The sequence below is a fragment of the Ambystoma mexicanum genome, chromosome 3q, assembly GCF_040938575.1.
Source record: "Ambystoma mexicanum isolate Mex_15411 chromosome 3q, UKY_AmexF1_1, whole genome shotgun sequence".
Taxonomy (NCBI): domain Eukaryota; kingdom Metazoa; phylum Chordata; class Amphibia; order Caudata; family Ambystomatidae; genus Ambystoma; species Ambystoma mexicanum.
In genome coordinates, this window is record NC_090926.1 from 856,135,409 (window position 1) to 856,151,269 (window position 15,861).

At 50.1% G+C, this 15,861-nt stretch overlaps 1 protein-coding gene across 1 annotated transcript in view; it reads left to right on the forward strand.

The window, feature by feature from the left end:
- Positions 1-15,861, forward strand: part of SCPEP1 (serine carboxypeptidase 1) — a 682,231-nt gene that overhangs the window by 486,926 nt on the left and 179,444 nt on the right. The window contains exon 8 of the mRNA XM_069654950.1: positions 8,232-8,360. Within this exon, the coding sequence (XP_069511051.1) occupies positions 8,232-8,360 (129 nt within the window). The remainder of the gene's footprint in view (positions 1-8,231; positions 8,361-15,861) is intronic.

Below are 15,861 nucleotides of genomic sequence, written 5' to 3' on the forward strand. Positions count from 1 at the left end.
TTGTCCAGCTTGCAAACTCCAGCATGCAAACTCACACTTGGTTTTCGGTCTCTTAATCCTCAAAACCAGTTCCAGGTCTTTTGATTCACTAGTAGTTTACACAGATTGCTCCCTTCAGCAATATCTTTCATACGTGCCAACTTGTTATCTATATGTTTCCTTGACTTTCACAGACTGGATATCCTCAGTCTAGGCGCAGTTGTCCGACCACCCGGTCCACCCATTACATGTTGCGCAACCGAAAAGCCTAGTGCAACCGATTAGCCTAGGCTTTCTTGCCCGCACATATTTTTCTGTTGCTGCACCTGTCTGCTGGTTCACATTCACTTTGGTTTCTTCTTGCCAGTCTCTTGGCTTGGCCACAGTGTGTTCTTTGATACAATACACTCTGTGGTGCTCACTTTGCTTCACCACATTACTTTCACACTCTTCAGTAATGTTCATTGCTTTCTTTATTTTCATAAAATGCGTCCTTTGGCCTTCAGTATTTACTATTTCCTAGGACTAAGACGATCAGGCTTCAGACCTCTTCATGGTACTGAAACCGCACTGATCGATCTGAAAATGCAAATTGACTACCTCAAGGACAAAAGGCAATGTGCCCTGTTCCTCTTACAAGACCGCTCGGCTGCCTTTGATCTGGTGGACCACTCTATTCTCTGCAAGCACCTGTTCTCTGCAGCCATGTTCTCACAGGAAGCATCAGACTGGATCCAATCCTTTCTCAACAATAGGTCCAAGGGTCTTCTCTCAGTTGGCAGCCGCTGACCCATCCCCAATCACATGTGGTGTACCCCAGGGATCATGTGTGTCCCCTACCATGTACAACATATTCACAAAGCCCTTATTTGATAAATTTGACCATCTGGGGATCATCTACACTAACTATGCAGATGATACCTAGATACTCCTACCTCTCTTAGGTGACTACGACCTAGACCTTGCCCTCTTGAACAAAATATACCAAGTCATTCAGGCATGGTTGGCGACCCTCGGAATATACCTGAATGATAAGACTGAAACCCTTATCCTAGGTGCCCCAACCCACCTTAAAAACCTTGACGCGCAGTACGCTGCATTTACTATTGATGGCATCACCATCAAAGTGGCTAAAGCGACCAAAACATTAGGCTTCTACCTAGACTCCACCTTTAACATGGGTAAGCAAGTGAATGCCACGTCCTCCGCCACATCGTACACATGTAAGCTGATCCATACTTGCAAACCTTACCAATCCACCAAGAGTTGCACCACCCTAGCGAGAGCCTTAATTTTGTCGAAACTCAACCACGTTAACGCCCTATATGCTGGAGCTAGCAAACAGACCACCAATGACCTACAAATATTACAAAACGCGCTGAGATCTGCACTCAGCGTTCCTAAGATAGAACAAATTTCCACGGCCAAAAGTGAAACCAAATGGCTCGCCATCAAAGACGGGATTCTATTCAAACTAGTCTCAATCACCCATAAATGTCTAAACAATGCTGCCCCACAATACCTCCAAGAAAAAATTATCAGAAAATCCTCATCTCGTCCCACGAGAGCTGCCCAATTTTGCTGTATTATAACGCCCAGATTTAACTTGAAAAGAGCAGGAGGGAACAGCTTCCCCGGTCGTAGCTGCCCAATACTGGAACGCATTACCCCTGCATCTCCAAATGGACCAAACCTTCCTAAATTTCAGGAAAAATACGAAAACCTGATTGGTTTCTAATGACATCTGAATGTAACCTCTGTGTGCTCCAATCTCATCTTCTGCTTCACCGTATTGTACTTTACCTCTAACCTTTCATGTACTGTAAACAATAATCTTACCTGTAATTACTTTGTACTGTACATAAAAAAAACTGCATTATCTTGTCGCGCCCAGATACCTTTGGGTGAGAAGCGCCTTACAAATAAACAAACCTACATATGTTTCCCACAGGCTTGCTTTCCATTCACAGGCTTATCAAAGCTTTCCTTTACGCTATTCAATAATTCTTAATTCATGTACTTTCACTTACAGTTCAACTTGCTTGTGTTGTTCAATGCAACCCCTCACTTTGGCTTCCCTTTTGTTTGCTTATTTATTTTTGGTCATCCGGCTGTCACATTTGGCATGTAGTAGCCCCAGCAGCGCCCCGGCACAAACTTTCCCTTTGATGATCACCAGTCCCTAGCGGCTCCTCTGGGCGTCTTCTTTCTTCGTTCTCTGCTCTGCATTCACGTCTCTGCAGCGTTGCGAGGCACGCTCGCACTTTGGAATTCTCTTTGTGGGTTGGCGGCAGTTCTGCTCGCCACTCACGAACGCTGCCGGTAGCTTGCAGCACTGGGTTCTCTTCCGTGCTTATAGCTCCTGCTGTGGTCACCCGACCAAGGAGGCTCTAACCGCTGTAACCCTCCCAAGGCCCTTGGCATTGCAGTCTCTCCTAGGTATTCGCCACTGTTGGCCTCCAGGCAGGGCCCTCGCCGGCAGCCTCCTTCCTGAGAGGATCTCTCTCGTCCCAGGACCAAAAGGCCCGGCTTCTCTCCTGCTGGTCAACCCTTCCTGATTGTCGGCTCTACCTTTTTATGCACCTGCAACCACTTAACCGTTTGCAGGTGTGAGTACTCAAGACAATTTGCCTGACCATAGTTACTGGTGTTCTCTGGACATGCCTGACCCTCACAAGTCTTCTGGCCTCTTCCTCGTCTCAGTAACAGAGTGGTGAAATTACATTACCCCTCCTAGTCAACTCTTCCTCGTCCCAGTACTATAGTGATATGAATGAGGGATAGTGAAAGGAAGTGATTGGCAACAACCTATAAAGGCAGGGGGAGGGTAATGTTTGCTCTCAAGGGAAAGGGGGATACCCTGCCTCGCTCCTAGACAACCTCCTATTCACCCTGTTCCTCATGCTATTATATTAAAGGTATTTCCTAGAGTCTTCCTGGAAGGGAGAAAAGGGAAAAGGCTAACAATATCCCATAAAGGCTGCTGGAACTGAAGGTTCATCATGAAAAGGAAATGGGTGGGGGGGATACTGCGTGTCACCCAAGTCTCCACTACCCAGGTGATCCTCCCTCGCATATCCACCCCCAGCGTCAGGATCCAAAAGCGATGGCCCTTCCCTGGTCATGAGCAGAGGATATTGAGGGAAGGAAGTGTGGACGCCCTCGGGTTCCTGACAAACTGATGGTGGTTGTAAACTTGCTGTGTTTTTGTTGCATCTTCAAAATGGTGTTAGGAGTGAATGTTTGAGCTGAAGTAGTGGTGTGTTGATGCGCAGGTATGTGATTGCCATTGTGAAGGAAGCGTAAATTAGTGATTGTGGGGAGTAGTATGATTGGTGAGGAGGTTAATGGGTGTTGGGGGAGTAGTGAATGGAGCAAGCAGTGAAGTTGTGAGTGGGATAGCGGCTGAGTTTGAGCAAATTGAGTAGTTGGTGGGCCAAGTTGGGGAGGGAGCGGGGGTTGAAGTGGTTTGGGGTCGGGAAAAGAGCACTGAGTTCTTATGTGGAGTAGAGTTGGAGTTGGTACGTATAATGGAGTAGGCAACTGAAGCGGAGCCTAATCTTAAGAGGGAAGGCAAGATACTTTGCTTCATTCAGTGCATGCAATGATTTATTTTTTTGTATGCCAGGACTTCATTATTAAGCAACAGAGGTGGCTTGAATCTGGCACAGGAGATATGGGGTGTTCTGGTACTTAGGAAAGGTTCTTAGCAGTCCTGCAAGTGTGGGATGGGCTTGCAACAGGAGGCATCATGTCTCGGTTGTCTCCTTTCCTCATCAGAGGCCCTTTGTATTGTCCTCCTATTTCTTATTTGGCTGATAACCCAAGCTCTACTTTCTTGTGCAGTACTTTGCTTTCGAAATGTATAAAGCATTACACTCTGTGGACATTAGTGGCTGGTTTCTGATTTCAGCATAGATCCTTAAGTAGGTCTGAGTGTTCTTCATCATTATTTCAGTAATTTATTTATTCTGTGCTGTCATCAGCTCTTATGTCCTAAAGCTTGTAAATCTGGAGAAGATCCCCAGCTGCAGAGCAACATTTACATGTCCCCTTCACCAACGTGTGAAACTAACCTCATCTTATGTGAAGTGCCCAGTTTGTCCAGGTTTGTGGGTGGTGGAGTCACAAAAGAGATAGTGGCAGCTACTTTTCCCTCTTGAGAAAGTATAGGAAATGTGTTCCTGTGGGGTCGGTGGTGCTGTTATGCTTGGCTCCCCTTGCGCGGGGTAGTGAAGCTGCACCAGAATCCTTTTAATCTGAGGCGTGCCAGGGCAGAATGGCGATCTGAGTTAAATCAAGCTATCCAAAGACAGTCACAAGTTGATAACTCGAATAAGGTGGATGTGGTTGTCAAAGCTGTGGTCCAGAACTATCCAGGCACAGAGAACTAACATTACACATAGGAAACCACCACACCCGATCCCCATTTCACCAGAGGGAGACTAGAAGGAGTGGCCAAAGCCCTACAAAACCTCAAGGACTCAGTTATTCGGGGGTGTGGGGTCATCGGAGGAAGAGCTTGTTGGGTGCTTATTTGTGAGAGATGGAGAAGAAGGTAAAGGAGCTGGAGCAGAGCTTTTTTGAGCCTTGGGAGAGCAAGAGGCAGAAGACTTCAGAAGAGACAAAGAAGGCTAGGGGAAGTAGGAGACATGACACTGGGCAAAGACCGACCCTGAAAGTGAGGGATCAAGAGAGACTATGCACTGCAGGGAGCAAGACATAGGCGGCTGTGGAGAAAAAGATCAAGGAGGTTGGGTGCAGATTAACCCAGAGGGCTAGGAAGGCCACGTCCTAGAGGAGTCAAGGGGATAGGGTACCCAAAGTGGTGAAGAAGAGTGATATTCGGCAACTGGAGCGGCTAAATTGGTCTAGGGGAGGTGTCCAAGGAGTTTAGGAGAGAGTTATGACAGAGAATTGTAAATGCCTGATTTATACTGGAGTAGGAGCTTAAAGGGGTAAAGAAGATGGGGAGGAGAATACATCTGATACGAGAATGTAGTCGGGAGATGGGTGAGGAAATTACAGGAAATAAAGGAACATGAAGGAAAGTGGGTAGAGGAAGTGTTGAAAAAGCTGAGTTGTAAAAGAAGTGAGGGGGAAACCTTGGTGTTGAGATGGAATTCTAGAATCTGGCATGGTGGATATATTTTAGGAGGCCACCCAGGTTATAGTGAACAGGGGAACTTTGAGAGATTAGCCAAACCCAAACAAGGTAAGCGGGGATAGTGGTTAAGGCTCAGTCTCAGGAGAAAGTGAGTGGGGTCAGGGATCCACAGTGAGTTTACACAGTGAAGAACAAAATAATTGAATGTAGACAGGCAAGTACAAAAATGCCAGATTTAAAGGCTCAAAAACACACACTAAGAAATGAGGTAGTAGTATCACACAATGCTCAATCATCAAACATATAAACAGTCACCTTTAGGTTTGTAGAAATGCATACAGTAACTTGGACAATTAAAAAGGTAACTAGCGATGCAGTAGAATGAAACCAGTTAACAAGAATTATGCCCCTACTTTATAAGTCCAATCCCTATGATGTATGGGGCCTTGTGCCCAAAAGTCACAAAGCGTCTTCTTGGAAGAGGGCACTGATGTATGAAGAGTTCTTTTGGTTGTGAAATGTTCCACAAGCTATTCAACCAGGTTGTAGGTCAGCAAAAATATATTCCCATCTATCTGATAAAAAGCTTTTCGATCTGATGATCAAAAAGTGATGGAATGGAATAACCAAAGTTTATTCTAAGGAGCACAGGGGGAGGAGAATGCGCTGAAATGACTTACCCCGTCTCCCTCGACTACATTTTTCCCAGGTGATCGATGGTCAGCTGGGAGTTGTGTGAGGTAGGTTTTCCCGCTGTTTGTTCCGGTGCAGGATACGGGTTGTGGGTTAGAGGATTTTGCAGGTCGGCGCTGGTGCAGGATGCAACCCCTGGCGAAGAAGGCAAGCAGGATTCAATGATTCAGAACTCTTCTGGATACCATGCAGGACACAGCGAAGTGACTTCCACGGACAGTTACTGCACGGACAGTTACTGCACAGCGACAAAGGCAGGCGTTTCTCCAGTCTCGCTTGAAGACCTTCCAGAGCAGGATCACTTGAAGCTGAAACATGTCAGAAAGGCAACTTGTAGCATGAGCTGGCAACCACTGAAGGTTTAGCATTGAATGCTCAATGTTGATTATTCTACAGAGGTAGCCCACTGGAGAGCTGGTTTGTCCACCAGGTGGTGCAAGAACACAAGGGTTGAAGCACAGTTTGGACCTTCGCAGATCAGGTAGTCCAGCAAGGCTTCACTGGGCCAAACACAGGAAAGGGAAGCTGGGACTCTTCGAGAGTCGTCCACGAATCGTCAGTCGACAGCCTACACATGATACTTGGCTCCAATGCTGATCTGAAGAAATGGCTGCAGGAGTCCTCCTTATCCTAAATCCTGACTGGAAGCAAGTCCAAGCCCACCAATGGTAAGGATCTGCACCTTTAAAACAGCCATTAGTGGCCCAATCGGGGACTGCTGTTGGTTTCACTCATGCACCACACCTAGACTTTCAGGCGCCCCAGATGTGGAGTGCGAACACAATTCCATCCACATTCTGGGTCCCTACACCAAGCCAGTAGTAGCCTGAGAAAGCAGCAGCTTTCCCGGTTTCGAAAGCGTGACCATAGGGAAAACTCCAGAAGGAAGTAAAGAGGTGGAAATGAAGACCACTGTAGTACAGAGTAGCAAAGGGAAAGTTTAGTTAAGAAAAGTTAGACCTGAAGATGAACAGGGTTACTCCTAACAACGTAGCTAAAAGAGGGAAAAGCTTTGGTGGGAGTGATACTTAAGGCGAGACGCCGCAAAAGAACATGGTGATTGGAGAAGATGGCTGGAGGAGCCGAACCCTGGCAGGAAGGAACTGGGGAACCTAGTGAGAATTCTGTCCCAGTGTTAGGGCAGCCTCCAGTCATCCTCTGGCTCCTGATTTGCAGATGGTCTTTCCCTTTTCTGTAATGGCTTTAAAGATGACAAACAATGGTCTGGAGGCTTTCCCAGAGTGCCGGGCATTAAGATTAATTCTAAACCTTCCAGCCATCTTCCCCCTTTTGTTTTGCTATCATCTTGCTCCAATCCCTCCTAAAACGCCCGCCTCTTGTTCTTACTTACGCCCTCGCTACACTCTGGCCTTTAACTCGGACCCCTCGCCGATAACACCCAGCCCGCCGGATCGGGTATAAGCGCTTTAGTGGTAGCAGAGAAGCGATAGCAATGAGACTAAAGTGTAGTGGCAAGAACGGAGAGGGGATGGTAGTAGCAGAGGAATAGTAGAGGCAAGGAGGTAGAGCAGGATGTAGCGACAGTAGGGAGTGAAGCATTTGAGATACCAGAGGGGAACAAATATCAAAGGGTGGAGTGCAGAAGTCGAGGGACAGCAGACGGTGAGAGGAGAACATCTTAAGAGTCCAGTGTAGTAAAGGATCTAGCATGAGTGGGCATGTCTCACCGGGAAAAAGAAGGCACCATCCAAAACTCCCTACAGTACTAAGCTGGATAGGTTAGGGAAAGTATAGAAAATCAACAGGGAGTTAATCAGCCGTTGTCTTCGGAAAACCTCCACCAGTATAAGTCTGCAAACGGACACGTGTTACTGTTGGTCATACTGGCATCCAATTACGGATTCCTGGGCAATGATGGAGGGAAAGGGCGGATGAGTTTAGACCCTAGCGCCAACCCACACAAGGAACCCGCTTAATGCTGAGAACTACCCGAGGACCCCTTAGACCAACTACTTGTAACGATACTGGTGCGTTCCAGTGGTTATTTGTGGTGGGCCACCCCGCCCCAATAAGCAAAAGTATGCCAAGCCAGATTCCATAGGCACACTCTGGCACTAGCACAACTGGTGGTATTTTTTTCTCTATACTTCAAGATGTTGTTCCTGTTGTAGTACTACTATCTCATATATTTTCCACATTGGGAAATTCTAAGAATTTGCTCAGGTTGACTTTTAACATTTTATAACTGCACACTCTCTTATTAAATCTGTAATTTCCTGAAAGTTGGTAAGATTTGCAACACTTGTGCAGTTCCGGGTGTGAACTGGACCTTGACCCTGCTGAAACGTGAAGCTACGCCTATGATAAATAGTTGCAGTACAGCCTATTTTTCTTGCTTTGATGGCGCAATAGATGATACTGAATCTCTACTCCTCTGGTATTGTAATGCTAATGATTTCTACACCATTTTCTTGCTTTGTTTTTATTTCAGTCTCTTCTTGATGATGAAGGCTTGGGGCAGGTCACTGCTGTTGCAAAGCAAGTGATGGATGCCATAAATAGAGGGAAGTACAAGGATGCTACGGACCTCTGGAGCCAAACCGAGGATGTGATTGAGGAAGTAAGATACTGTGGTAATATAATCAGTTTAAAAATGAAAAAGTTGGTATACGTGAGTTGATAGATTGATTGAACCATGAACCTAACAGAATTATTGCCTGCTGCAGTTCAAGTGGTAGCCCCATGGTCAGTTACTCTTTAAAACACTCTTCTCTGTAAAATATAAATTAAACTTTTATTCTGCTTTAGCTGACAACTTAGTGCAGAGGTGTGTTTTTCTTCAGATTTTTCACCTTCTTAAAGAGACTTCCACATCAATTCCATCTTCTTTTATATTGTGGCCTGAATTGATTTGTATTTAAATTGTGTGCCTTGAGTCACAATGCAATTGAGTTTGTTTCCAGCTAAATTTGCTGCCTGACCATTGCTTTTTTTAAACCATGTTCTATGAGGTATATTGGTTCTACCACAGTAACTCTTAAATTAAGAATAATACAACATTACAGAGCAATCAAAAATATAGATGTGAATTATCCTCTAGCAGTACACCTCTAAAACAAACTGAGTGATGTCTCCCATATCAGGGTTGGTACTCTGGTGCATGTTGAAAGCACATAGACGTGAAGGAGATGGAGAAAAACTATTGAGATGCCTAAAGTCAAGAATAATTATCAAGATGGAAATATTGAAACCGAAAGGACAGTGAGCAGGAGCTTTATTTTTTAGATAAAATCGGCATTAGCTGTCCTTGTCTGTTGTGTTCAACTAGTTTACAAGAAGTGATATGATATTTAACATATTGGTCATGATTCTTGAGTCAATATTGAATTCAAAAATTGATTTTCGGCCAAACTTAGAAAATAGATACATAGTTTGTTTACTATGTATTCAAAAAATGTATTGCTCCCACTTGGGCTGAATCAAGAAGGTTTCTAATGAAAGTATCAATTGCATATTTAATATTGTACCAGGTCAATTGTGTTCAGCAATAACAGTATTGCATCCTTTTGCAGACACCTTTTTTTCCGATAAATGTTTTGCAGCAGGAGTTTTCCCGAACATCTCCATCCAATTTTTTTTGTGAGAGGTGGGGAAGGGAAGGGAAGTAAAAAGAATATATATTAAATTACAAAGAGAGTCTGGGGGGAGCACCCCCAAAAATAAGTAAAACAAATTTCGATGACGTTTTATGGCAAAACACCAGTCTGAAAAAAAGCGGTTGATGAAATGACATGGAACCGAAATAACTATCAGTTTTGGATTTTACATCCTTCTTTTTCCAAATAATGCCCTATATTTAAGTGTTATATTTATTGCGGTAGTTTTAACTAACATGAAACATATATTTTCTATGGAAACAAATCTAAACATATCCTTAGCACACCTTGCCAAATAATTTCACCGGCCTCTGCATTGTATGTTCGCACTCTTTTCTCCAGCATGGGGTCTGGCATGGATTCATATGCTCATGAATATTCCCCGTCGTCAGGCTGGGAATCCTCGGTAAAGAAAAAACCAGTATCTGTTTCGTTTCTGATCTGTCTTTCGTAGTAGTAACCAATCACTGATCTCTGCATCATACTGACCACAGCCAATGACTGCCCTCTACCTAAGCCCCGCCTCTGGCAGCCATCTTCAGATTTTTACCGCACGTTCAAGTGTTGGGATCCTCGTGCTATTGCTCTCGAGCGTTAGTGCTATTTTTTCACGTTTTTTCTCAAAAACTTTGATTTTTCGGTCAAAAAGAGCCTCAAGCTCCACCGTTTCTTCATCCGATCAACGGGGACCCGTGTCGGATTCGTCTACGCCCCTCAAGGGTGAAGATTTCGTCGAGCCACGCTTTTGGAGGACTCCAGAAGTTTCTCAGGCCCATCTCGGACATGGCCCAGGAGAAGGGAAGCTCGACGCCCGGAAAGCTGTTCAGGGTCTGCCCTGGATGCCAGCTTCAGAATGTCTTTAAGGAGGACGAACACTCCTTTTGTCTTTACTGCCTACATGAGGACAAGACGCACGTGGAGAAGGACTGTGCGTTTTGCGGCAATATGTCGGAGCGGACCATGAAGGACCGCCATCAACGTCTCGCCAACTGGCTGGAAGGGAAGAGCCCGTCAGGCGAGAAGAAGAAGAAGAAATCCGAGCGGTCTTCTAAGACCTTTGAGGACGCCCCGGCGACGGGGGTCCAACACAAGGCCAAGCACCGCGAGTCCGCTGGCACCAGGAGCGCCGAACGGTCGGGCTCTACGGGCGCCAGGCAGGGCGCATCCTCCCCGGCACCATCAACCACGAGCCAACGCTCTGGTTCGGGTAAGAGGAAGGCCGAGCACCCAGCGAAGCTCCTGGAGAGGCCCCGGTCGAGCTCGAAGGCCCCATCGGAGGGAGAGCGAGGCAGTGTCCCTCCCCCCAAGGAGAAGGCGGTGAGCGCACCTAAGGTGGTGAAAGCCTTAATCCATCCGGCCAAGGCCTCTATCGAGACAGTCGCGGCGGCCCTGGCTCAGCCTGTGGCGGCTACACCAGTGGTAGCGACCTCGGGGCTCAGAGTCTCCCTGCCACCGCGGAGGGAGTCCTCTTTTATGCCCATCGACAGGACCCCCGTGAAACCTCCGACGGAGAAGAAAAAGGGGGGGCAGGAGGTCGTCGTGGATTCTGCCTCAACCTCTGAGGAAGAGCTGATCGAGGTCTTAAGCCACGGCGTTGGCGTGGAAGAAGACCAGCCCGTCGGGAGGGATCCCGACGGAGGAGACGACGATAACGTCGAGGGTGCTGACGGGGCCCCTGACCGCCCTTCGGACTCCCCTCAACCAGCGCCGCAAGACAACTCGGCGGCCATTTTGTTGGCTATACTGTCCTTATGTTTGGAGATAAGGACGAGACTGTCGTTACCGCCAGCGGAGGAACCGCTCCCGACGTGGGACCCGGAGCCAGGCCCTTCTGGGAGCCCTCCCCCTAAGAGAAGAAGGATTCATCCTCCACCTCCTTTTCAGCCATCGCGCCCTGTTCAGCCCTCCTCCCCGTCCACGACTCGTGGGGATGATACGGGGACTGACACGGCCGCGACGGGAACGGACGACGAGGTTTACGACGAGGATTTGCCGTCGTCACCTCCCACCCGGGCTTCCCCGCCCGACGAGATTGGATTGTTTCACTCCATGATCGCCAGGGCATCCAAGCTCTTCCAGCTCTGCCCGGAAGAGAAGAAGGAGGGTTTCCTTTATCAACGGCGCGAGGCCAAGAGGAAGACGGTCCTCTCCGTGCCTCTACTGGACGATATTTGGGATGAGGGCCTCGCCCTCCTCAAGAACCCATCCACAACGCTGGCTAGAAGGGATCGGTACGAGAAGAAGTACCGGGTCCCGGACGCGGGCACCTTGTGCCTCCGGGCACAGCCGACCCCGGACTCCGTCGTCTCCGCGGCGGCCAGGAAGAAAGCGGGGGGGGTGCGGCCTCTACGTCGACTTCCCCGCCCGACGGCGAGGGAAAGAAATTGGATACGATGGGACGCAGGGTCATCTCGTCTGCAGCAACGACGATTACGGCGGCCAACGCCTTGGCTATCGTAGCCCGCTACGACAGGGAGCTGTGGTACAAACTGGCCCCCCTGCTGGACTTCCTACCGGACGACAAGAGGGCGGATGCCCTGGAGATCTTGCAGGAAGGAGAGGTGACGTCGGACCACGCCATTACAATTGCGACGGACATCGCTGACACTGGATTTCGCCAGTTGGGCAACGGCATGTGCCATAGGCGGCGTGGATGGCTCAAGGCTCCTGACTTCCGTCAAGACGTGCAGACCAGAGTCTTGGACATGCCGTTCGATGGAAACAACCTGTTTGGGAAAACAGTGGACGATTCCCTTCAAGCCATCAAAGCAAACACGGAGACGGCCCGGGCTCTTGGGGTTCTCCAACAACGGCAGCCGCCCTTTCGGAGCGGCGGAGGCAAACAGGGTGCCTCCAAAGGTTCCGGCGGCAGATTTTCCGCCTACCGTCAAGCGGCCCGTTCGTCGTCGCAGGAAGCTTACAGGGGACGAGGCAAGTCAGGCAGACCCCGCCGTCGTCGCCAAGGAGGTCAAGGCGGCAAAGCCTCGTCGAAGCAGGACTGAACCGGCCGTGGGGTCGGGCCCCCACCGAAGCACCCCGGTGGGAGGCCGGCTGGCGAGCTTCGTCAGCGTGTGGGAGTCCATCTCCACCGACCGTTGGGTGCTGGACGCCCTAGCCCTGTGTCACGCGCTCGAGTTTCAAAAAAGGTGCCCGCGCGTCCCCCCTGTGGCCAGGAAAGAACATCACGTCCCTCAACTTCTCTTGGAGGTAAAGGCGATGCTCAGGAAGGGCGCCATCGAGCTTGTCCCAAAGAGGCTTCGGGGCTCCAGAGTTTACTCAAGATACTTCCTCGTGAAGAAGAAGACGGGAGGATGGCGTCCCATCCTGGACCTACGACGACTGAACAAATTCATCAAGGCACAGAAGTTCCGGATGGTCACCCTCCAACACGTCCTGGGTCAGCTGGAGGAGGGCGATTTCCTGTCGTCGTTGGATTTGGAGGATGCCTACTTCCATATTCCCATCCTAAAGGGACACCGAAAGTTTCTCAGGTTCGTGGTCCAAGGGCGTCACTATCAGTTCAGAGCCCTTCCCTTCGGACTAAGGTCGGCACCCAGGGTGTTCACCAAGTGCCTCGCACCGGTGGCGGCGCAGCTGCGCCGAGAGGGGATCCACGTCTACCCCTACCTGGACGACTGGCTCATCCGAGCAAAGACGAAGGAGCTCGCCGTGGAGCACACGGCAAGGACCGTCCAACTTCTCACGGACCTGGGATTCTCCATAAACTACGCCAAGTCCCACCTGGTGCCCGCGCAAGAAGCACTGTTTCTGGGAGCGAAGCTAGACACAGTGTCGCTTCTGGCCTCTCCGTCGGAGGAAAGGACGAGGGCCATTCTGGGCAAGGTGCAGCGGATGCTGGTTGCGGACGCGGCCAGAGTGAGGGCCATCAAGTCCCTCCTCGGAATGATGTCTTCTTGCATTTACCTCATCCCCCTGTGCAGGCTCCGGATGCGCCCGTTGCAGGAGTTCCTGGACGCGCGCTGGATCCAGACGACGGGCAGCTTCGAGGAGAGGATCACACTCAACAAGAGTTTCCGACGAGCGATCCGGTGGTGGGGCACCCGCGCACATCTGACGGCGGGCATGGACTTCCAGACCCCCGGCCAACAGGAGACCGTGACCACGGATGCCTCCCTGTAAGGGTGGGGAGCGCACACCGAAAATCTGCACGCGAGAGGCTTTTGGCTCCCGACTGAGAAGTCCCTCCAATCAACGTCCTGGACCTCCGTGCAGTGTTTTGGGCCCTCAGGTCCTTCCTCCCGTCCCTCAAAGGCAAGGTGGTGAGGATCTTCACCGACAACACCACCACCATGTTCTACATCAGGAAACAGGGCGGAACCAGGTCCCCAGCCCTGTCCAGAGAGGCGCAGGATCTGTGGCATTGGGCCGTCGCCCAAAGGATATTTCTGGTGCCGTTTCATCTGGCAGGGATAAAAAACACCATCGCCGACTCACTCAGCAGGGAGCTGCGCTCGTGCCACGAGTGGGAACTACGACAGGATCTAGTGGACCGCCTCTTACGACGGTGGGGCACACCCCAGATCGATCTGTTCGCGACGGCGACGAACTCCAAGTGCCGGAGGTTCGCCAGCAGGTTTCCCCAGCCGAGGAGCATGGGCGATGCTTTCTCGTTCCCCTGGGAGGGCCTGTTTCTATACCCGTTCCCTCAATTGCCATTGCTGATCCGGCTCATCAACCAGCTCAAGAGGTCACGGTGCAGGATGATCCTCGTCGCACCTGCGTGGCCGAGGCAGATATGGTTCCCGGACCTTCTGGACTTGTCAGCGTCCCCGTCAATCAAGCTGCCAGTGGACGCGGATCTGCTCTCCAGGGAAGGAGGCGCCATCCTCCCATCACGACCCGAAGTCGCTGAACTTGCAGGCCTGGCTCCTGCAGCGTTAGAGTTTGGAGGATACGACATACCGGCCGACTGCAGAGAGGTTCTTGCAAAGGCCAGGGCGTCCACAACTCTTAAATGCTACGGACACAAATGGAAGAGGTTCTCTGTCTGGTGCCACGCACAGAAGATTAACCCTCTGCGGATTACGGCTCCCCAAGTACTGCCTTACCTACTGACGCTGGCCAAAGCTGGACTGGCGCACGCGTCCATCAAGATTCATCTTGCTGCGATCTCCCGATACACCAGAACCACGGGGCGGACGTCTTTGTGGTCTCATCGTCTGGTGAAAGAGTTCACGAAGGGACTGTTCAGATCGTTCCCGCCGGTGAAGGCTCCGGCCCCGGCGTGGGAGCTCAACGTGGTGCTGACCAAGCTCATGGGACCTCCGTTCGAGCCTCTGCACTCGGCTCCATTGAAGTTCTTGTCGTGGAAAACAGCGTTTCTTGTGGCCATCACCTCCGCACGACGGGTGGGAGAGACCCAGGCCCTTTCCTGCAAGGCCCCGTGCTTGACTTTTCACGACACGAGGGTAGTGCTCAGGACGCACCCCTCCTTCATGCCCAAGGTGCCGTCGGACTTCCACCTCAACGAACCCTTGGTGTTGCCTGCTTTCTTCCCGTCGCCTTCGTCGCCGGCTGAAAGGACTTTGCACTCGCTGGATGTGGCTAGAGCGCTGAAGTTCTACGTGGACCGCACGAAGGGTTTTCGGAAGACGTCACAACTCTTTGTGAGCTTTGGACCTGTCAATCAGGGGAAGGCTCTCTCGAAGGCTTCCATTTCCAGATGGCTCTCCGGCTGTATCATGTACTGTCATCGGTTGGCAAACCGACCCCTGCCTGGCCGTCCGAGAGCCCATTCCACCAGAGCGATCGCAGCTACCATGGCGTTCCTATCTGGTGTGCCCTTGCTGGACATCTGCAGGGCTGCTACGTGGAGGTCGACGCACACCTTCACAAAATTCTACTGCGTCGATCGGGATTCCAGGGAGGAGTCCAGGGTCGGCCAAGCAGTGCTGCTCAACCTGTTCGTGAGCCTGGTGAGGAGGTAAGATTTGCTTAATGTTGAGTTTGATGTGATGCTTAATGTTGAGCCTTTGCCACCTCCCGTGGTTGTGCATGTATGTACTGCTATGTATTCTTTATTCATGAGCATGTGAATCCATGCCAGACCCCATGCTGGAGAAGGAACAAGTTACTTACCTGTAAGTAACCTGTTCTCCAGCATGGGTCTGGCATGGATTCACATGCGAACCCTCCCGCCTACCCCTCTGCGGCTCTTCACTTGGTCATACTGCCACTTCACGTGCTACCAAAATCTGAAGATGGCTGCCAGAGGCGGGGCTTAGGTAGAGGGCAGTCATTGGCTGTGGTCAGTATGACGCAGAGATCAGTGATTGGTTACTTCTACGAAAGACAGATCAGATACGAAACTGATACTGGTTTTTTCTTTACCGAGGATTCCCAGCCTGACGGGGAATATTCATGAGCATGTGAATCCATGCCAGACCCATGCTGGAGAACAACAGTTACAGGTAAGTAACTTGTTCCTTGCCTATAATTGATTTC